The 23,327-nt window shown below is 54.9% G+C and overlaps 2 protein-coding genes across 2 annotated transcripts; one reads left to right on the top strand and one right to left on the bottom strand.

Annotated features, from left to right (window-relative positions):
* Nucleotides 1-4,711: 4,711 nt before the first annotated feature.
* On the bottom strand, nucleotides 4,712-20,334 carry NT5M (5',3'-nucleotidase, mitochondrial; the record flags this gene model as incomplete). Its single annotated transcript, XM_079724699.1, has 5 exons — nucleotides 4,712-4,854; nucleotides 6,117-6,231; nucleotides 9,650-9,710; nucleotides 16,688-16,788; nucleotides 20,068-20,334. The coding sequence occupies 5 exons, from the start codon at nucleotides 20,332-20,334 to the stop codon at nucleotides 4,712-4,714; spliced, it is 687 nt and encodes a 228-aa protein (XP_079580825.1).
* Nucleotides 13,516-14,665, top strand: LOC307067449 (MKI67 FHA domain-interacting nucleolar phosphoprotein-like; the record flags this gene model as incomplete). The annotated part of the gene is made up of 2 exons (XM_079724899.1): nucleotides 13,516-14,417; nucleotides 14,584-14,665. The coding sequence occupies 2 exons, from the start codon at nucleotides 13,516-13,518 to the stop codon at nucleotides 14,663-14,665; spliced, it is 984 nt and encodes a 327-aa protein (XP_079581025.1).
* Nucleotides 20,335-23,327: the final 2,993 nt, after the last annotated feature.

Genomic DNA, 23,327 nt, shown 5'->3' with positions numbered 1-23,327 from the left:
TCCTTAGGCACCAGCCTGTGGGTCCAAGCCAGCTTTGCAGAATCGAATCAATAATTTTTCTTTTAAAGTTTCATCCAAATTGCCAACAGGGCCGAGGTGTTGGCTGGGCAGGTGATTGGCTCCTATTTCGGTCATTTGTTGCAGCTGTGGCTTAGTCTTCGAGGGAAGCAGCTTTGTGAGCCTGCAGGCCTGCCCCTCTCCCCTGTGAGGCCCAGCCCCCTGGACGGGGCAACCGTGGCACAGACCTGCCTTCGTTCCCTCGGACTGCACAGGGCTGGGGAGACGGTGGCCTGACTCCCCACAAGGAGGCTGGGGGTTGGCTGGGTGCCGACCGAATGGAAAATGCAAGCAAGACACAGGAGAGACGTGCCCCAGGAACTGGGAGGGGTGGGGGGCGTCTGGGGGGTGGTCAGGCACAGGCCAAGGCCGCCTGGACCCGCGCACGCTACTGACTCGGAAGCAGGACGACGTCTCAGCCACTTGGAGGTCATGAGAGCGGCGGGTGCTCTGCTGGCCAGGCAGGCTGGACACGGCCCTCAGCCTGGCTGACACGCAGGGTCCGACCTTGTCCACGGTGGCCTGGGAGAAAGGGCAGGAGGTGCTGGTCCAGGGGGCTGGGAGGGAGTTTAGGGGACCTGCCCTTCCTTCTGCTTCCTTCCCCACAGTTGCCTGTGTCCCCAGTAATCGCCAGCACCCCCATCTCTCTCTCTCTCTCTCTCTCTCTCTCTCTCACACACACACACACACACACACACACACACACACACGCACCCCTGCATCCATTTCAATGGGCTGTGCTGCTGGCTGGTGCTCGAGCCAGGACTGGCGCCCCTGGTCCCCGTCAGAGCTTCCAGAGCCCCCGGCTCTGGCCACTGGGGCTCTGGCCACTGGGGCTCCGGCCACCAGGCCCCACCTTGTTTCACAGAGCAAATCCACTTCCTCCACCAAGCAGCCGTGCTGTGGAATAAATGTCCCTATTTCCTGCAACCCTTTCTCGCGGAAGCTGACCAACCTTGGAAATGGCTCAGAGACTTGGCTTTGTCCAGGTCACAGCAAGTCGGGGATAAACCAGGCCCCAGCCTCCAGGCTCCCAGTTCCTAGCCCCTCCCCTCCGGGCTCTGGGGGCTGAGCTCGGCCTCAGCCCTCTGTGCTGGGTGGCCCGGGCTCACCTGTGACCCTCTCTGAGCCCTGGCCTCCTGGGCTGGGTGTGGGCAGGACCAAATGTAAATACACTAAAACTCAGACCTGCAGGTACATGTTCATTATTCACTATAACTGATCACTTTTAATCAACAGCTAAAACGAATTCAGTCTCTTTCCACCCAAAATGGCTTCTCTGGCCTCTAACTCAGGTTCTTCCCAGGAGCATGTCCCCGCTCCCTGGGGGGACCGATGTCCCCTTCAGAGGGTCTCCGTGTTCATCCCTGCCTAGGGAACATCTGGACCAGGCTCTGGGTCTGCTGGGACCTGGTCATCCATCCTCCCACGTGACCACGAGGTCAGGTAAGATGCACTCGTTTTAATTTTTTGAAAACTGAAGCTGAGAAAGTAAAGCCTGTGTTTGATCCAAATGCCTGCAGCAGGGGGATAAGGTGCCCTCGGCCCAGCCAGACTCGGCCCCAGGGTCACTCAGCCCCTCCTTGGTGGTCGCCTGATGAGCCCCCAGCCTATGGCCTCATCCATCCTCAGCACCACCTCCACAGGCACCCAGGGACCCTGAGTCCTTTTCTTCCTGTGCCAGAGTGGGGGGACCTTGGGGGCACGACCTCGGCCTTGCTGTGTGGGACCAGCCTCCTCAGCTGGCCAGAGTCTCTGCTGGAATGTCCATCCTCTTTCTCACACTTTGGAGGGGGCAGGGCACCTCCAGGGGCCTGGCCCTCCCTCACTCCAGCTGAGACCCCTCATCTCCTTTCCCTCTAGAGGGGACCCACCTGGCCAGCTCCTGCATCCTCATCCCATGGGTTCCTGCCCTACCTTCCCTTGGGGCCGCAGGACTCATGGCTTCCCCTGGATGGCGAACGGGGGCGACGGGAGTGTCCCTCCTCCCCGCTCCCCACACCTCTGCCTTGGCCTGGCGACTGAGGGCCGTGTCAGCCTGCTGCCCACCGCCACCCTCCGGCTTCCAGGACTTGTCTTCGGTTTCTGCCACAGGCCGGGTGCCTGAGTCTCATCTCCAGATGGAGGCCCAGCCCCTGAGCCCAGACTCTGCTTTGTCCTGGACAGCTGAGCTGTAGGGGGTTCTGGAGCGGGGGACAGTGTTGTGCGGAGGCCCAGAGCACGGCTGCAGCACCTGGCATGCCCTTGGCCCCCCGGGGAAGTGGAAGCAGCCGTGGGAGGTGGTTGGTTACAAGGCCACGTAAAGTGCTCGTCAGCTCCCGGGACATGGTGGATGCTGAGGACACTGTCGTTACTGGGGTTGTGATGCTGGGATGGGTCCCAGCTGGGGAAACTGTGACCCAGAACAGTGAAGAAACCATTCTGAGTCTTTCTGCTCCAAACCTGGTGCACTGCTCCTCCCAGGGCGCTCTGGGCCTCGAGTCCAGAATATTTACAATATTTTCAAAGGGGTCAGTCTCTGCTCTCGACAGAGCTGAGGCATTTTGAGGCCAGTGGAGAAGGCGAGGGACCCAGCTGACGCGTCACCCATGGGAGGGGGCCTTCCTTTTCTGCAGGTCATTAAGGGTCCAGAAGCAAAACATGTGCTTTTCAAGTTTGAAGAAACTCACCTTCATTTAAATGAGGCAGGTGTATCCTGCTTGACAAAAGGAATCATAGAGCCCTGCGGTCCTGCCTGTGTCCCCAGCTGCCTCACAAGGAGGGCAGTACCGGCCCCTGGACCAGCTGTCACAGCCACCACCTCCGATTCCCCCCTCTGCTCCAGGCTCCAGGCCTGTCCGGCCATCTCCTTCCCGCCTAGCTCCCTCACTGGCAGCCCCAGGGCCTCTGCAGTGCCTCCCCCACCCCCGCCAGGGCCAGGAGGGCTCTCACCTCCTCCACCCAGATCTCCGTCAGTGTCACCTGGTGGGAGGGGCCCCCCTGCTCCCTGGCACCTTGAGGAAGTAACCAGACACCGTGGTCCCTGCAATGATTTTTTTCTCCTTGAACTGATTGGGCAGCTTCAGTGGCTGCTACCTCAGGGTGAGTGATTCCAGCTGACCTGAACTGGCCTTTAAAACCCAGGGCAGCCATCAGCTGGAAGAGCCCAGATGCGAGGGAGGGGCTCTGGCTGGGCCTCACCCCACCCCTGCTCACACCCTGCACTGCACCAGCGGCCCGGAGCGCAGGCTGGGGGTCTCAGCATCCCCCGAGGAGATGTCTCCCTGTGGTGAGAGGTCCGCCCACCAGACGTGGGGTCCCAGAGCCGACCTCAGGGCACAGGCTACGCCAGCGGTGCCAATGACACTGCCGGGGGATGGGGAGGGATGGCCCTCCCTAGGACCTCTCTGCAAGGAAGCACCTCCCCACCCAGCCCCTCCCCAGCCCCCGCTGGAGAAACCAACAGAGCCCAAGACAGCCGTGAACAAGGTGGCCACGTCCAGGGAAGGGCGTGGTTCTCATCAAGCAGAGGCTGCGGTCCCAGACGGTCCAGAGCTGGGGCGTCCGGACTTGATCATTCTAAGCAGGGAGGCGTTCGGAGGGAGGGTGCAGAGGGCCCGGTGGGCAGGCCGCTGCTGGCCGCCGGCACGAGCAGTCAGGGTAAAGAGCCCAGGAAGAGGGTGACACACCCCGTGACGCGTGTGACCTGCTCTCCTGTGCCCCTGGAGTCCCAGGGTCTCGTTTCCTTCCCGGGCCTCAGGCCAGGGCGGCCGGGACTCCTCCGGACACTACCCTGCTCGGGCCGGGGGCCTCCAGCCCACGTGATGCAGCCCCGATACCCTCCAGTCGGGACCCACCGGCCGCTCTCCTCACCTTTCCTCCTGCCCGACCCACCCCCAGGGCCCAAGGGACAACCAGGGGGTCCCAGGAGGGCAGCCGTGGGGAGCACAGCGGGGGCAGGAGTGGGCAAGAAAGCACGGGCCGTGGGTGGCCAGTTACGGGGCCACTTCCCGCCCGGGGACACCGCAGCCGCCAGCGCTGCCACCTGCGCCACCGTCAGGGCCCGCCCCTCCCGGCCCCATGCGGCCCCGTGGTGAGGTAGACCCATCAAGCTGCACCCCCAACCCAGGCTCTCAGCAGTGCAGGGGGACAGCTGGGCACCCGGGGGCCAGATGCCAGAGGACCTTGGGGCGGGGACTAGAGAACAGCATTTATTGTTCACGCCTTCAGCGAACATCCAAGCCTTCAGCCCCCGGGTAGGGGGGGGAGTGGGGGGGCAAACAGAGCCCTCTAGCCAGTCAGAGGCGGGGCCCAGGGAGGACCCCTGGCACAGAGCCTGGCATGGCCCAGAACTCGCACCGTGTTTGCTGGATCCGGGGCAGGTCCACAGGGGAGACCCCTGGGCGCCGGGCAGCAGGGGCCGTGGTTCAGAGCGGGGCGGTTGTCCCCACCTGCTCCTACGTCACCCTCAGACCAGGCGGCTGCTGGCCGGGGAGGGGGCTTCCCTGAGGGAGGGGAGGGCTGTCCCCTCTGAACAACGCCCCGGGCTCCTCCCTGACCGGAGGCCTGAGGTCGGCCTGGCTGCCTGTGTCCTGTCCAGGGCCCTGGGCCAGCCTTGCCCCGAGGTGCATGTAAGGCCAGGCCGGGCAATGTGCGGGGCCGGGGCTCAGCCAGCTCAGCGGGGCCGCTTGCTGTCCAGGACGGCCCTCCAGTCGTCTGCCCATGAGTGCAGCCTGCGGCCGGGGGGCTGCAGCCGCATGTGCCGGTTGTGACAGGCCGTGAAGAGCACGTGCTCCCAGCGGGGGTTCGGCTCGGCCCCTGGGGGGAAAGCAGCACCTCAGTCCCAAGTCGGGGCCGCAGGCGATCGCACCAGCCCTGTCTCACGGGGGTTGGACGCGGGCCCCCTCGCAGCCCCAGAGCCCACAGCAGGTGCTCGGCGAAGAGTGACCACGTGCTCCCTACGGCCACGGACTCTGCTGGAGGCTGAGCCTCAAGACACCCGCCCTCCCCGCCCCTGTGCCCAGCCATCCTGCGCTGCCTGGACCAGCTCCGTCACCAGCTGTTGACCGTGGGCCCCACAAGCCCCGCAGGCTTCAGTCCCTTGGGTCCACACTGACGCCGCCAGTGGTGACCTGCCCTTTGGGTACGGCCTCTCCCCTGCCCCCCACAGAAGCTGAGTGGGTCCCTGGGCCCCTCGAAGTCATGGCCTCCTCCACCCCCGCACTGTGCCCTGACTGTCCTAGGGAAACCGTGCGGTCGGGGAGGTCAGTGGCAGGCACACCTGTGGATTCTACCTTCTGGACACTGACCGGGGTGTCAGATGGGCATGTTTCCCAAGCCAGCTCCAAAAATCATCAGGGAAGGAATATTTCAAATTTTCCCACTGAGGTGTCCAAAAGAATAGGATTTAACCCTGAAACTAGTGATGGCTACCAGGAGGGGAGCGTCTGCCAGAGTATGCAGGCACAGCGAGAACAGCAGAACCAGGAGATAAAGAAACCAAATTCTGATGGAGGTTGTTTGAGCTCCTAGATCCAGCCGTGCCTGAAGCCCTCCTACCCCAGATTTTCAGTTTGATGAACCAATAAGTTTCCCCTCTCCTTTCTAAGCAAATCCAAGGTTTGTTTGTTTATTTTTTGGGAGGGGGTCACCCATAAGCTAAAGGGACAAATACAGCTCCCAAACCACCTTCAACTAGAGAGATTAGGCTTTGCTTTTCTGCTTTAACATGAGGTTCAGTCCAAATTACTTCTGGGGAAAAAAAAGGGGGGGGGATTCTGTTGCTAAAAACAAACGTTTGGAAGCCAGAGTCCAGCCCTCATTTTGTACGAGGGCAAGGCTTCAAGGTATAAAGGGACTCACTCAAGGCCACCCAGAGAGTTACCCCAGAGCCAGGACCCACTCTTCCTGACTCCCCGTGGGGCCCCTTCCGAGGCTGGACGCGGAGAAGAATCTTGTCTCCCTCCACGCGCGGCTTAAGGCTGGATGTGATGCCTAACACATGTCTGGTGAGTGAGGGGGGTCAGGGGCCGGGAGGCCCGGCCGCCACGCTCGCCCCTCCCCCGCTGCAGGCCACTTGCCTGTGATGTCCACGCGGTCGTCTATGAGGAGGTCGGCGGAGACCACGGTCTTGTCTCTGGTCAGCACGATCTGCTCTAGAAAGTCAGGGCCGAAGTGCTTCTCCACCCAGGCGTACTGGAATGACAGCAGGCGGGGGGAGGTGGAGCTGTGAGGGGGCACAGCCGGCTCTCCTGCAAGAGGGGCCCCCCTGGGAGACTGCCACGCTCAGGGGACAACAGGACCGTCCCGGCCCTTCGGCCACAAAGCGGCAGAATCGTGGCTCTGAGCAGACGCCCCGGCCCCCGCGGCGAGGCTCTAGGGCAAGGAAAGGGGGACGGAGCTCCAAGGCGCATCGAAACAACCCCTTACAGACGGGCCGTCCTCCTGTCCTACCCGGTGAATTTTCGTCCGGAGGCCACGTGAGGACTGGACCCGTGACGGGAGCGGGAGAGGGTCTCAAGCAGATGGTGCCAGTGCCGGGGGTGCGGGCGTGTCCGGGGGCTCCCCTGACGCCCTGCTCCTGAGTGACCTTGCCCAGCAGGTGGAGGACCCCATGCAAATGACCACACTGGCCACCTTCTCAGGAAGACCCCCCATCACAAGATAACAGGGGGCCGTCATGTTCACAAAACAGCTTCGCGAGGCTAAGTCTCCACACCGAGCTGGACTGACAGCAGACGAGCTGACTCCTGGGCCGTCCACTAGGCCAGGGTGCGGACACCCCAGGCCTCTGGCTGGGAGGAGAGGCCCTGACGGGGGCACGGCAGCCCCCGCATGGCCAGGGGAGGTGGGGCGGCCGGGGCTCCGGTTCCAGCTCAGCTGCTCCGAGGGCTCCATCGCACCCCGCGCTGAAGCCTCACAACAGCCGCGCAGCAGGTGGGCACCCCGAAGGCTCTGAGGCAGTAAAACAAGGGGGTGACAGAGGGTGGGGGGCAGGGCACAGACATCCCACAGGAATGCGTTCCAGGCCCACGGGGAGCCATCGGAGCTGCGTCTCCAGGCCAACCCGGGGAGGAGGGCAGGCAGGCTCTGCTTCCTCTTTGCTCTTCAGTTTGGAGGGTGTCCACTGAGATACCTTTAAGCTCAGAGATTCTCTCCTCAGCCGCATCAGGTCTACTCAGAACTTGTCCTCCCAAGTGCTTTGCCTTCTCATTTCCGTGACTCCACCCAATTCTTACTTTCCCCAAGGAACCTGCCCTGGCCTCCTCCCTGGGTGACCACAGAACCTGTGACAGAGTGATGACTGTCTCTCTTCCTGCCACACTCTCCTCAGCTCCCTAGAGCAAAGAGACGGCTTTTTTAAGCCCCAGATGCCTAGCGTTGCAGCAGGTGCCCAGTAAACGTTTGCCGAATGACTGCCAACCAAAAAAGCGTTTACTTTTTTATTGCAAAAGTAATGGCTAATCAAAGAAAATTTGGGAAATCAAGGAAAGTTAGAGAAGCATCTATAGTTGGCAGAATTTCCTTCCTTCCCTTTTTTAATAAAAATTTACCACGTTTCAAAATGTAGTTTTTAATTAAACTGTATAGGCAACTTTGCACCTAACTTATTTTTCCAGGATCCAAGAATGCAGAAAACATAAATCAACCGTTGAAACTGCCCAGGCTTTCTGGTTTGAGAAAAGTGCACTGAGGTTCTTTCTTTTGTGCTGGGTGGGGGTCTCTGGGCCAAAGAGAAGACACAGGGGTGACGTTTACTGCTAGCAAGGTGGTGAATGCCGCCTTCTGCATCCTTCCTACAACCCAGGGAGGCATCATCACAACTGCACTGGTTATGAGACAGAGGCCCTGAGAGGCTGGGTGGGGGGTCTGAGACCCAGAGCTCTCGTCTGACTCCCGGGCTCGGCCAGGGTGGGGGCCGGGGTCCGAGGGCACCGCTGAGGGGGCGGGGCTGGGGAGGGAAGGTGGCTCGTTTTCCACCCAGTCGTAACTCTGGTCCCTGAAGACACTTGGGCAGGCAACAGTTCGGCCTGGCGAACACAGAGCCATCCGAGGTAAAGTGGTGGTGTTATTCCCGAACCAGAATCTGTCAAGACGACCCAAACCGAATCCGAACCACATGCAGCAAAAGTTACTAGACTTTCGAGGGAGGAGGTCTTTCCATGGCCTCAGGGAAGAGCAGCATTTGGTGACACAGCTGCTGCAGAGACAACTAAAGGCTTTAAAGTAGGGCCGGTGGGACATGTCCCGCACCCCCGGGGGTGTGCGTGTGGAGCTGAAATGCACAGGCAGCTCCGGAGGCTATGTCATCATTTCTCCCCAGATGGCCATGTAGACAGAGGTGTGCTTGAGAAACAGCATCAGCAGGAAGCAGGCTTGCTGAGGTACAGAGGGGTAAGAAGGGTGGTGCTTCCAGCCTCGGAGGTAGGGGCGGACGTGGGACAAGGACGTCGGTACCCCGGGGACAGACACGGCAGGTCGGAGCCAACTGGAACTCAGAGGGGAGTGCTGGGTTGAGGCTGCAGGGGCAGGATGAGGACTGTGAGGGCCGGACAGCCAGCCTCGCCTCCACCGCAGCCCTGTCTGAAACTGCTGCCCCAGCCCAGCGGTTCTCAAACATGGCGCACCTGGGGGCTTGTGGAAACACACTGGCTACTCCCAGAGTTTCTGCTGGGGGTCTCGCGAGGGGCCAGACGATGCCCACTTCTAGCCAGCGTGCAGGGGATGCTGAGCCTCCAGTTCACTGCTCTGCTGGGGACTGGACATGCCTCCAGGCCCAAGCCCACCCGCGCTGACCAAGCTGAGTCACTTGCCCCCCGCGGTGAGCTGCACTCACGGTCCTGGCAGGTTGAGGGGCGTCCTGAGCACGAGGCACACAGTGGAGGCCAGCGCCCGCAACCCCCCAATGAGGGCGCATCCCTTCCATGTGAAGCGCAGGAGGCGCCGATCGTTGGCTGACCGTGTGTGTTTTCTTCTCACGTGGAGCCGGGCGAGGAGAGGTCCCGAGAGGACACACTGGACCCCTGCCGAGGTCGGCCCCCGAGCAGGGGGTTTGGGCCCCGAGCCCCACCTTCCCAGACTTGGGAAGCTCCTTGGCTTCCTCGTGGCAGGAGCAGCCCTGGGCCCACCTCTGGTGTGAACCTACCTCCGGGGAACAGACCAACCCTCTGGGTTTGGCAACCCTGCAAGTTCCCAATCTCCAGAGAAGTCTCAGTTTTATGTAATTCTACCTACTTTCAATAAAGATGACGAAGTGAGTATGTAGCAAACTGCAGTTTCACTGTCTCACCTTTGTGAGGCTTTTCATGCCCAAATACTTGGTTTGGGTGGCCTCCAGCCCCTCCCCGACCCACATCCTCTCCTCGTCCCATCCTTCACGTTGATGCTGCACCAACGGGGACGGTCACCTTCCCACAGAACCTGGTGCCTCGCCAGGTCCACCCAGAGGGTGCAGCAGAATTTCAGACTCTGCTGGGAGGAGGCCCTGGCCCAGACCCGGGAGGCTGGACTGGAGGAGGGGCAGCCCCGGCAGGCAGCGGCCATGGATGTGGGTCCAAGCTCTTCCCTGGGACACGGAGCAAAGCAAGAAGAGGCCCAATCCCAGGCGACTTACCTTCTCGAAGGGACAGTACTTGTACATCTTGATGGGGCTGGTGCAGATGAAGACGTCCGTGCTGGGGGAGAGGCAGAGGGTGAGGCTGGGCGCCAGCGTCCCCCTGCCCGAGCCCGGCCCCCGATGGCCAGCGATGCCCTGTCCACCCGGCCCCGGCCGCCGCGTGTGACCCCAGCCCTGGCCCGACACCAGCTCAAGGCCAGGCAAACCACAGGGCAGCCCCGTGCAGCCAGCCATGCAGGTTGGCAAAGCTGAGGAACAGCCGTCCCTGGGATGTGACAGGAAATGCCAAGAAACGGTGAGTACCAGCCTGCGAGGAAGGCATTACAGGACCAGAGCCAGCTACTCAAGGGACGTACATCAGGGCCTCACACGGCGCAGAAGCAGGAAACCTACAAGCCAAGCCGGAGTCTCTAGGTCAAGGGTACGGCCGGGCGGCTCGGGCTTTGAGCACTCCTGTGGACCCTGGTGGACCCTCGTGGTCTGTGCTGCGCCAGGTCCTCCTGCGGCCCCGGGCCCGGCGCCCGCCAGCAGTGCCAGCTGGTCCCCAGTCCTCATCAAGCTGGCACCTGCCCCCAGAGCGGCACCTACTGTCTCATCGGGCCAAGCCCACGGGAGACAGGATCCCTGGAAAGCAGTCCCGAGAGGCCTATGTCAGACTGAGGCCCCGGGCAGAGGGCGTGGTGTCTCGGGCACCCTGGGTCTCCGCCTGCTTCCTGTCTCCGTGGATTTGCCTGCTCTGGACATCTCATGTTAACGGAACCCCACAGTACGTGGTCTCTTGTGACTGGTTTCTTTCATTTAGGGTCATGTTTTCAAGGGCACTGGAACCGTGGGCCTTTTTACTGCCCAGTAATGTCCCTTGTATAGATGCTCCACGTTCAGTTTACATGCTACCACGGATGGACAGAGGGGCTGCTTCCACCCAGGAACTGTGGCGCTGGGGACGCCCGTGCGCAGGGTCCGTGTGGACCTGTGTCTTCGTTTCTCTCGGGTGCGACTGCTGGGTTACAGGTGGCTCTGTATCCAACATCCTGAGGATGCGGCTTCCAAGGCAGCTGCACCGGTTACAATCCCACCACCAGCGATAAGGATTCCAAGCTCTCTCCATCCTTGGCTACACGCACGATCGTCCATCTTTTTTACGACAGTCATTCTAGTGGTGCAGAGAGGCTTTTTACTGTGGTTTGGACTTATTTCCCTAAGGATGAATGATGTTGAGGCAAACTTTCACGCACTTAATTGCCATCTGTAACTCTCCTTTGGAGAAATGCCAAGGAAATGCCAAACTCAGCGCCCGAGCCCATGTTTTTAAAACCTAAGTTAGATGACACCCTTCTCTCTTCTACCTCTTCCTCCACATCCCACCTGCCCCACACTCACTGAAACCTCACCCTCCTGGCCTCATTTGCTACCCAAGTCAGCAAACCCCTTCCGCTCCCAGGCCCTGTACCCTTGCTCCCCGCTGCCCTTCACTACTCATTCCGATCCTACAGGTCTGACGTCAGATATCACCCCCTTGGAGAAGCATCTGCACCTGAAGTAGCCCCTCCCTGGTGACCTCTAACACGTCACCTTGCTCATTTCCTGCACAAAGCACAAGACACAGAGCCATCCACTTGATTAGCCATCCACTAGACCCCTCTCTCAGCCCAAACTCTGGGCATGGACTGACCGTCAGAATCGTCCACCCGCTAAGAGCCAAAGTGGAAGCAAAGTACCAGTGGTGTGGTCTCAACCTGGACATCTCAGACTGGAATTTCTGCAAATGTGTTAATAGGGCAGCTGTGAAAAAGTGCTCTGGGCCAGAACCCACGAGAAGAAAGCTGCCTCCTTGGGACTTCCCTGGTGGTGCAGTGGTTAGGAATCCACTTGCCAATGCGGGGGACACAGGTTTGAGCCCTGATCCGGGAAGATCCCACATGCCACGGAGCAACTAAGTCCATGAGCCACAACTACTGAGCCCATGCGCCACAACTACTGAAGCCCACGTGCCTAGAGCCTGTGCTCCCCCAAAGCTACCTCAATGAGAAGCCCGCGCACCGCAACGAAGAGTAGCCCCCGCTTGCCGCAACTAGAGAAAGCCCGTGCACAGCAACAAAGACCCAATGCAGCCAAAAATAAAAATAAATTAAAAAATAAAAAATAAAGAAAGCTTCCTCCTCTGCCGCCCCCTGAAGAATCTCAATGCACGTCCACAAGCTAAAAGCTTTGAGAAGTTCCACAAGAAAGACACCTCTCATTGATATTTCCCACGCTGCTTTAGTCAAAGAACACTCTTCTTGGGACTTCCCTGTTGGTCCAGTGGTTAAGACTCCACACTCCCAATGCAGGGGGCCTGGGTTCAATCCCTGGTCAGGGAACTAAGATCCCACATGCCGCAACTAAGACCCGGTGCAGCCAAAATAAATAAATAATAAATAAATAAATATTAAAAAAGAAAAAAAGAACACCCTTCTGTTGCACACCTATTATGTCCTGCAGAATAGTAACAGTGGCAGCTAACATTTACACTGCACACATTTTACAGATGAAGAAACTGAAAGTTTAGAAACTCGCTGAGGGTTCGATTCTGGAGAAGCAGTCTAACTCCAGTTCAGACTGAGACTTAACCACCGTGCAATCCAGCTCCCCAGAATACAGTTGGTGAATGTGGTCCAGGAAATGCGGATCCAGACAAGAACAGAGCTTTTAAAAGCTTCAGTGCAAAAATACACATTCTTTGCCTCGCCAGGCTCTTGCTACAGGTGGAAGAAGTTATAGTACATTATTCTGGTGTAAATCAGGTTCAAATCATAGACCAGAGTAGAATACACTACTCTGCAGGGCCTGGACTCAAGTCTAAAGATAAATTATCAACCAAACCATCCTACAGGTCAACCCAAACTCTAAGCATTTTGTGTTTCTCTGATGCCTATTTATCATGTTAGAACTTTGAAAGCAGACAATGTTTGAAGGCAGTTACACGGCACAGTGAAAGCCAAATCATACCTTATGTTTTTTTTGTTTGTTTGTTTGTTTGTTTGTTTTGCGGTACACGGGCCTCTCACTGCTATGGCCTCTCCCGTTGCGGAGCACAGGCTCCGGACGCGCAGGCTCAGTGGCCACGGCTCACGGGCCCAGCCGCTCCGCGGCATGTGGGATCTTCCCAGACTGGGGCACGAACCCATGTCCCCTGCACCGGCAGGCAGACTCTCAACCACTGCGCCACCAGGGAAGCCCCATACCTTATGTTTGATTTGTCATCGTTGTTGCTAAATTCAAGCAAAATTGTGAGCAATAAAAGTTATACAAGCCTAGAAGTAAATCCTAACATCTGTGGCCAATTAACTTTTAACAAGGAAGCCAAGACCATTCAACAGAGGAAAGAAGAGTCTTTTCAACAAATGGTTCTGGGACAACTGGATTTTCCACGTGACAAAGAAGGAAGTGGGACCCCCTTCCTCACACCATATGCAAAAATTAAAATGGATCAAAGACCTAAATATAAGAGCTTAAACTATAAAACTCTTGGAAGAAAACATAGGAGCAAATCTTTGTGACCTTGGATTAGGCAAAGGATCCTTAGATACGGCACCAAAAACACAAACGATAAAAGAAAAAAAAATAAATAAATTGAATTATATCAAAATAAAAACTTCAGGTTTCAAAGGACACCACCCAGAAAGTAAAACAACAATCCACAGAATGAGAGAATATATCTGCAAGTCATATATCTCACAAGGGACTTGTTATCCAGAATATATAAAGCAGTCTTATGAGTTAACAATAACAAAAAAAGACAAATAAATTGAAAAAAATTAGCAAAGGATTTGAATAACCATTTATCAAAAAAATATATAGTTTTTCGCCTGCGAGCTGGCGACATGGCGGCCCTGACTGGACCGGCCAAGCCGCTCCTGTCCCTGAACCCGCAGGAGGATACCAAGTTTAAGAAGGAGGTGGCGCAGGTTCGCCGGCGCGCAAGCAAGCAACAGGAGAAACAAAAACTTACTCCTGGAGTGATCTATGTGGGCCACTTACCTCCATCGCTTTATGAAACCCAGATCCGAGCATATTTCTCCCAGTTTGGCACTGTTACAAGATTCAGACTGTCCAGGAGTACCAAGACTGGAAATAGCAAAGGCTATGGCTTTGTGGAGTTTGAATCTGAAGATGTTGCCAAAATAGCTGCTGAAACGATGAACAACTACCTTTTTGGCGAAAGACTCTTGAAGTGTCATTTTATACCACCCGAAAAAGTACATGAAAAACTTTTTAGGGAGTGGCATATGCCATTTAAAAGGCCATCGTATCCAGCAGTGAAACGGTATAATCAGCATTGGACACTTCTTCAAAAGCTACGGATGGAAGAGCGACTTAAAAAGAAGGAAAAATCACTCAGGAAGAGATTGGCTATGAAGGGAATTGATTATAACTTCCCTTCACTGGTCTTACATAAAAATGAGGAAAATGCTTCAAACACTGGTGCTCGTAATTCCAGAAAGCACCAGGCTTTATGTAAGAAGAAGAAAAAAGCAGCTTTGGTCACTCCTAACACTCCTGAGAAGACTGTGGATAGCCAGGGCCCCACGCCGGTTTGTACACCATTTTTGGAGAAACGAAAATCTGAAGTGGCTAAAATGAGTGATGATGATAAAGATAATGAGATAGTTTTCAAACAGCCCATATCTGGTGTAAAAGAAGAAACAAAAGACACTCAGACGCCTACAAGTTCAAGGAAAAAAAGACGAAAAAAAAAAGCACCCAATAATTCTGAATGTATTGTGTATGGCTGGTGTTCTGAAAAAGGTGATTTTATTATGGAGGCTGATTCTTTGTATTTAACTAGATACGGTGGAATGCAATCAGTAACAAGATGGTTGGAGAAAAAAACTGTCAATTCAAGTCAGCAGGGAGAGCAGTCAGTGATTTTGGCTTCCCCGCCCTCGCAGAAATGCAGGGGTGAGCACCAGCTCAGCAGCCCGGCTCACGCTGCCTGTGTCCTGCCTCTACGGCTCTCTTCAGCTTTCATAGCTGCCTTTAGTGGCTCTGCCTGGGTAGCTTAAGTACTAGGCTCTAGCCTTTGTCGTTATCATCAAATAAAGAAAATAAAATCTTTATTAAGTGACCATGTAAGTGGTTCTCTGTTAGACCCATCAGATGGCTGAAACTGGACATTAAATTGTATTAAGGGTGAGAAGGCAGCGTCACTAGTAATCGGGATTCGCTTATGTATATGTGATCATTTTTACCAACGTTAAGTTAGTTTGGGGCGGGCTAGCATGGATTAATTAGTAACTACATCCTGTATCAGTATCATCAATCTGGAATTAGACTTCAACATTTAAGCAGTGACCGCCAGGTAAACTTTTTCTATATTTTTTTGTATGCAAGGGGGACTTGGGTGTCTTGAAGTAAAATAGCTGGTTTTTGCCTTTTCAACTATCTTTAAGTTTCTGATGCTCTTGAAATATGCTTTTGTATCAGCTAATTCAGGTTCATTAAAAACATTCATTGCCACCAAAAAAAAAAAATATATATATATGTGTATATATATACACAAATAGCTAATATGCACTCCAAAAGATGCTTAACAACATTAGTCTTCAGAGAAATGCAAATTAAAACCACAATGAGATACCACTTCACACCCACTAGGATGGCTGCAATCAAAAAGACCATAGCGGGCTTCCCTGGTGGCGCAGTGGTTGAGAGTCCGCCTGCCGATGCAGGGGACATGGGTTCCTGCCCCAGTCAGGGAGGATCCCACGTGCCGCGGAGTGGCTGGGCCCGTGAGCCATGGCCGCTGAGCCTGCGCGTCCGGAGCCTGTGCTCTGCAACGGGAGAGGCCACAACAGTGAGAGGCCCGCGTACCGCAAAAAAAAAAAAAAAAAAAAAAAAAAGGACCATAGCAAGTGCTGGGGAGGAGAAATTGGATCCCTCAGACATTGCTACTGGGAATGTAAAATGGCGCAGCTGCTTTGAAAGTAGTTTGGATTCAGCATCTGACCCAGCAGTTCCACTCCTTGGTACACATCTAAGAGAAGTAAAAACATGCGACCACAAAAAACCTTGTACATGAATGTTCACAGCAGTGTTATTCTTCATATCTAAAAAGAAGAAACACCCAAGATCTATCAGCTAAGGAACGGATGGACAGAACGTAGCATATCCACACGACGGAGAATCACTCAGCAGTGAAAAGGGATGAAGTGCTGATTCATTTTGCGACACACATGAACCCGGAAACATCATCCTGAGTGAGAGAAGCCAGTCACAGAAGGCAAGGTATTGTAAGAAACGTATATGAAACGTCCAGAATAGGCAAATCCAGAGACAGCAAGCCAACTGCAGTTGCCGAAGGCTGAGGGCAGAGAGCAGGAATGGGAAGTGACTGTTAATGTGCTGAAGTTGACTATGGTGATGTTTGGACATCTCTGTGAACCCGCTAAAAACCATGTGGGTGTAGGGGATGTGAATTGTACCTCAATAAGGCTATTTTTTTTAAGGTTCTCAGGGGAGCACTGTAAGTGCCACCGAATTTCGATGGGCGGTGGGCACTGGTTCTGGGGTGGGGGCCTCAGCTCACCGGACCAGGCAGACGTTTCCCTCATCCTCTTGCTGTTGCTTCCCCCATCCCATCTCCCAGGTCTCCCCATCGCACCCCTTCACACACCTGGCTCTCTGTGTTCAGCACTGATCCCAGTTCGTGGTTGTCTTCCCGGATGTGATGCTCTATTTAACACCTGCTCTCTGGCTGGACTGTAAGCTCCAGGAGAGCAGGGAATGCGCTTTGTTCACTTGTGACTCGCTGGTGCCCAGAGGCATCTAACAGTCAGTTCTCAGATATTTGCTGAATAAATGAACCCTGAACACCCAGCGAAGCCCGTCAAATTAGACTCGACATTCTCCCAAGTTACTGGATGGAAGCATCTTAACAGCCTACAGACTTGTCCCGTGAGGATGGACCGCGCAGGCCCGTGCAGGGTGAGGAACGAGAAGCAGAGGTGATGTGATGTGGGAAGGGGCGCGGACCCTGGGCCGAGACAAACTCACCTCTCCAGGTTGGCCATCTGCTTCACAGCCTCCACAGCACCTGGCAGAGGCTCGAGGTCAAAGAAGAAATTCTCCGACTCCCAGATGCTGATGGCCTTCTCCTGAGAAGGGGAGAAGAGCAGGTGATGCCCGGGGTCCTCAGCACCCTGCGTGCCCACACCCCGAGGATGCAGCTCCTGGGGGAGGATGGGTGGGAGCTGGCACTGGTGTGTGTTCTGGCCCCTTTGCAGGAGGGATCCAACTTCTGCGAGGATCCAACAGGGACCAGCTACGGTGCTGGGGCTGTGGATTCTGAAGCCAGCGCTGCTGCAGGCCCTGCTGGAGTTGGTGGGGACAGAAGGCCAGCCCCCAGGAACCACACGTTCGCCTGATTCTAAAGGCCAGAGGACCCCTGGAGGCAGTGAGGGTGGGCTGGGTCCTGCCACGGTGCTGGAATCTCACTTTCAACAGCTGGAGGAGCTCAGGCCCTTCAGAGCACCGCCGTACCACGAGGGATGGGGGCACGGGCAGAAGGCCGACCGGGCAGAGCTCCAGGCTCCGCACCACATCAGCAGAACAGCTCTTTATCTGAGCTACGCATTGGGATGCCAATAAAATACTTCATTAAAACACACACACACACACACACACACACACACACAACTATTCTGCTGCTTTTAAAGTTTAAAAGCCCACAATCCAGACCCTCATTTCACGTGTGAGAAAACCGAGGCTCAGAATGGGGAAGGGATTGACTTAATGTCACACAGCAAAAAGGTGGCTCCCAACTGCCCGGCTAGGAGTGTCCGTCTTATGCTGCTTCCCAAATTCAAGTCTGCAGTATGTCACCTCCTTCCAGGGCCAGGACAAGGGGAAAGTGACAACCCCCAGCCTCTGAGAAGCAGGAAACCATGTCCCATGTGTGCAATGCAGGAAGCGCTCCCCCACCCGCCGTCAGTACACCCCCCAGAACAAATGCCACCACGGCGACATACGGGGAGTACACGGAGGTCACACGGGTAATACTGTTGTCAACTACATGGGCTTAAGCAAATCAGTGCTTATTGCTAATATATGCCCTCTCTTATCTGAGCCTCACATCCCACAAGTGGCAAGAGCTGCCATCCCCAATTTACAAATGAGGAAACAGGGCTTCACTGAAGCTTTTTTTCCAAGGCCAATTCAGGGTGATACTGTCAGAACTTGAACTTGGCGCTTCCGACTCAAAGGGAAGCAGTGTGAGTGGTGGAAAGCAGGCTGTGGCCCAGGGCTAACCATTTCCCCTCAGCACCCCAGCTTACCTCCCTCCCCCTCAACTTTCCCTGAAACCCTGGTCAAGGGACTTCCTTTCTCTAAGGCCCATTCAACTGCCCTAACAGTGTAAGATTCTAAGTCAGTGAAAATGAGCTATGCCTTCCCCTCTGCCCTGCTCACCCCTTGGCAAGCGAGGCTCAAAGGAAACACAGAAAGACCCACATTTTGTAAAGCAGGGATGCCTCCATGTGGAAGCCGGGTGATTGACAGGGAGGTTTTAATGCAGATGCTGGGCCAGCTGAGCCAAGGGGAGACCAGGGAGGTCCTGCTATGAGCTGTGTCTGGGGATAAAGGTCACGTTTGCATCTATTAAAGCCCCATTGCCTGCAATGTTCCCTGGAGCAGCAGTGCACAGTGAGCTCTCGGAGCACCCCTCCTTGGTGCCCGAGTTCTGCTCCCAGGCCTTGTTCTTGGAAGACAGTAACGCATTCCCTTAGACCCGGAGTCCGCACATTGGCACAATGGACTAGAAGAGCCACTGTCCTTGGAGAGCTGGGGGGTGGGCGACCTAATGGCAGTGGCAGTCTGCGGGACCTGGACCTGAGGGAGCCGCCAGCTGAGATCTGCATCTTCAGCCAGGCCTGGACACTGGCAGGAGGACCCAGACTTGGTGCTGGACGAACGCTCTGGGGAAGGGTAACCGGCCCCCGCAGAGACCCCCTCCTCTTAGCCAGGACCTGGACCTTCGAGGGTGAAAATTGTGCCGTAAGACCTTGCCCTTTCTTGTCAGAACAGAGAATAACATTTGCTTGGTGGATATTTACAGGAACATCATTACCTGGCCATGACCTGACCTCAAGAACAAAGGATCTAACACCAAGAAGTCTGCACCAACTAACCACGCCCCTCCCTCACCTTTCCTAGAAAAGGGCTTTGCTGAAAGCTTTTGGGAAGTTTGGGGTTTTTAAGGCATGAGCCATCCATCTCCTTGCATGGCCCTGCAGTAGACCTTTCTCTGTTCCAAACTCTGACGTTTTGGTATTGTTTGGCCTCACTGTGCATTGGGCACACGGACTTCCATTTCAGTAACAGGTTTAGTGGCATCACAGTAACACGGTCCTGGGAGGAAAGGAAGAACCCGGACGGCAACGCTGAGTGCCGTCTATGAATGAAGACACACACAGGGCAGGGGTGAACATTACTGGGCCTGCAAAAATTACTAGGGCATTTTCTCTGGTTTAAAGTTTTTAATTAGGTATCAGGGAGTGGGAGAGGTCAGCACCCCAGCCTCAGGGGAAAGTTGCCTTCTGAAGCGCCTGGTGTTAATGAAAAGAAATGGTGCTTGATTTCCTTTTTAACACCCACCCCTCCACAAACCAAATTACTGTCGAGATGCCTTTTGTAAATCAAAGAACTGGCACCTGTTAGAGGAGGACAGAGGACAGGACTGAGTGACCTTGGCAAGCAGACAGACAGCTCAGATCCAGGCTGACCCTTCTTGGCTGTGACATGGGACAGGTTCCCTCACCTCACAAGGGAGAAAATAATGTCTGCCTCACAGAGGAGGAAATGCAGCAACCTGGGGTTACAAAATAGGTTCTAAAATCATCATCGACTCCCCCTGGCAGCCACCTGAGGTGGCCAGTTGAGGGACAGCAGAAAACACTGGGTTTCTAAGTTGGTCCATGGCAAGATCCCGTTCCTTTCACAAAGTAGTTTAAATGGACAAACCAAGCGATCTAAGAACGTTCCTGGTGTCGGAGCTCAGGTGCTCAGCTGGGCGGGCTGGGGCAGGGGATAAGCCAAGGAGTAGATCCGGACCCACCGTGACTCCCTGTGTGCCGTCCAGGAAGACTCGCAACCTCAATGCTACTGGGAACCACACTTTGGTGGAAAAGGGGAAAAAAAGAATGGATGGTAAAGATGCTCATCAAATTCAGGTAGAGGAAGAAACGGGAATGTGACTTGAGGCCAAAATTAAAAAGTCAGTTGAAGATGGGGAGTTAGGTATATTACGCTTTATGTGCTCCTGAATTTTGAGAAGCCCTCGATGACAACCAAGAGCTATCGAACGCAGAGGCCCCTAGGACCCGGTGCTACCGGTGGCGACGCCCAGGGCCACGCGCGCCCGGGGCGGGGATGCTCACGCTCAGCCCGGGCTGCAGGCGGTCGTACTGCTCCGACACCCAGAAGCCGCGCCGGTCCTCCAGCGCGATGAAGGGCTGGTCGGGGAAGCGCGCGCGGAACTTCCTGAGGAAGCCGCCTTCGAAGTCGGCCAGCACGCCGTCCATGTCCACCAGCACCCGCAGGGCGCGGCCGGCAGGCCGGCCCGACGCCCAGCGCAGCCCAGCGGTCCCCGCAGGCACCGCTGCGCCGCGGGGCCTCCGCGCGCACCAGCCGCGCAGCCGGATCATGGCCCCTGGCGGGCGCTCGCCGCAAACACCAGGGCCATGTCCGCGGGAGGAGACACTGCGGACAGGGGAGCGGGCGTCGGGGTCGCGGGATGCGGGGGGCGCGCGCGGGGTCGGGGACGCGCGGGATGCGTGGGGCGCGCGGGGCTCGGGGCGCGTGGGGCGCGCGGGGCGAGCGGGAAACGAGCGCGCAGGCTCAAGCCCCAGAGCGAGGCTGCGGCCTCGCCGCCCTTAAAGGGACCCGCGCTGCCGGAGGCGGGCCCGAGGGGCGTGGCCTGGAGGACAGCCCTGGGCGCTGGGCTGTCCCCGGGGCGTCCGCAGTCCCCGATCTCCACTGGCACCTTCTCCCAGGATCCTGCGCCTGGGCTCCCTCCTCCCAGTGCCGCAGCGAGGATGGAGCAGGCCTGTGTCTCGGAGACGTTTACTGAGCCCCTGGAGCGTCGCGCAGTGGACCATGTGGACGAAGTCCTGCTACCCTGGAACTCACATTTTAGAAGGGGAGAGGGACACAAAGCAAAATAAGTCAACAAAATAGGCAGAAGAACTTCAGGGAGTGACAGTAGGAAGGAACCAAAACAGTGATGTGCCCCCTGCTTTACAGTGACTGGCTGGGGAGAGGCTGTTAGAAGAGCAATTAACACCGTGCAAATATCTCGAAGCCTTAATAAAACCGGTGACTTTCAAATGAATCTAAAATAAATATTGTTATGTACCCCGTTATAGGTGGCTTTTTTTTTTCTTCTGGCTTTAAAATCTTTTATTGTCAATTTGAATGAATAAGAGACTATTACTGTTGTTGTAGGCAAGCAGTATCCAACAGAGACACACCAGGACCCTCCTCACCCACTATACTCTAAGACACACTAGCATTTTGTCTTTTCCAGAAACACACCAAGCTTATTTGGGTCTAAAGATCTTGGCATACATTTGTTCTTCTCCCTGAAACTCTCTGCTCCCAGATCCCTTTTCATTGGCTCCTTCTCACCCTTCACATCTTGGAAGCATTTCCTGACCTTCCTCTACCCCATGACCATGTTTCATTTTCTTCATAACAGGTACTGACTCTCTGAAAGTATTTTATTTGCTTGCTTTGTGTGTAACTCCTACGGCCAGAGCTTCATTGCCACAAGAACTTTGTCTTGATGACAGATATACACCTGGCATCTGGCACAGGGCTGGACACGTATCAGAGACAAAGTAAATGTGTATTCAGAGAATGAAAAACAGATAGTTAAATGTGGTATCTCCACTCACTGCTGTGGCTGTTTGTTGTAAGATGTGTCTCAAGTAATTGCTGAGGACTTCACTGGTGGCACAGTGGTTAAAAATCCACCTGCCAATGCAGGGGACACGGCTTCGAGCCCTGGGCCAGGAAGATCCCACATCTAAGAACCCACAACTAAGCCCATGCGCCGCAGCTACTGAGCCTGCGCTCTAGAGCCCCCGAGCCACAACTACTGAGCCCACGTGCCTAGAGCCCCTGCTCCGCACCAAGAAAAGCCACCGCAATGAGAAGCCCACGCAACGCAACAAAGAGTAGTCCCTGCTCGCCACAACTAGAGAAAGCCTGCGCGCAGCAACAAAGACCCAATACAGCCAAAAATAAATAAATAAATAGATTTATAAATAAAATAAATTTATTAAAAAATAAACTTAATTGCTGGATTTTACACATGAATAGCTTTAAAAAAAGTTAGAATATATCCAAGGTTATCCCTCTAACCACATCTCCTTCAGTCATTTCACTCTTGAGAGGAAGAGAGAAGGGTGGGATGCCCCTTAGCAGTTTTGAAATGAGTGTGATTTGATTCCTGGCTCCTCTTTGCCACAATGCAGGTATTCTCAAACTTTAGTGTGCATCAAGTTTACCTTCAGGGCTTGTTAAACTCAGACTGCAGGGCACCACCCTCAGAGTTTGTAGTAAGTCTAAAGTGGAGTCCAAGAATTTGCATTTCTAAGAAGTTCCCAGGTGACGCTGATGCTGCGGGCTGAGGAACCACGCTTTGAGAACAGATGCCACAATCTAAATAGGCAACAAAATTTAAAGTATGACTAGTAGCTGTGGCTATTTTGAATTATTGTAGTGCTTAACTTCTCACAACATTTTTGGCTTTTATTAAAATCCATGTACATCCATGGAAATGTGTCCTGTAATTCAAAATATCTGTCTTCTGTTTGAGGACCAAATGTTGCCATACAGCATTCAGGGACAGCTCCATCCTACAGTACAAGTGTTAAAGTCATTCATCTATACTTGTCCCAAATACATCAATTTGTTTCCATCTGTATTTCAAGGTACAATGTTTACTATTATATTTCATATCGACTGACTACTGTAATAGCTTCCTAAATGATTCTCTGAGGTTATCCATGTAAAGCCAGACAGCCCTTTCTAAGTGCAAGTCTGATCATGCCACTCTCTTGAATCAAACTCTCCGTGGCGTCCCAATCCTTGGGGGGAAAGTCCAGTATCTTTAACACAGCTTACTTGACGTGGTCCCTGTCTATCCTGCAGCCCCACTTCACACCACTCCCCTCCAACCATAAGTATTTTACGTGGTTTATCGTGAGAATTGTACAGATGGGGAAACAAGGCAGAGGACAGCCAAGGTACTTGCCCAGAGTCACAGAGCTACTAAGTGGTAGACAAGGGATTTGACCGCATGTTGCCTGCGTGGCCGGACTACTACCTCGCAGGAAAAGCCTCAGGGAAGAGGTGGCAATTAAGCCGGGCTTGGAGGATTTGGCAAGGTGTTAAACGGGACAGCCATTCAGAACAAAATCCGGAAAGGATGTGCCTAACTAGGAGTTCAGTTCCTTCCTTTGCCCACCATCCCCGTTAAACCCAGGGAGCGATTTCGCGTGTGCACAGAACGAAGACGGAAGGGAAAGAAAGCTGCCTTCCGGCGAGGTATCCCTAGAGAGGATTCCATGGAAACAGTAGCCAGGTCCCAGGTAGGTGAGATCTCGCGGTGCTTGAGCGGCGGAAGTGACGT

This window comes from Hyperoodon ampullatus, assembly GCF_949752795.1.
Source record: "Hyperoodon ampullatus genome assembly, chromosome: 19".
NCBI classification, from domain to species: Eukaryota; Metazoa; Chordata; class Mammalia; order Artiodactyla; family Ziphiidae; genus Hyperoodon; species Hyperoodon ampullatus.
Note: the sequence above shows the minus strand (reverse complement) of the source record. Positions and strands in the feature narration are given on the sequence as shown.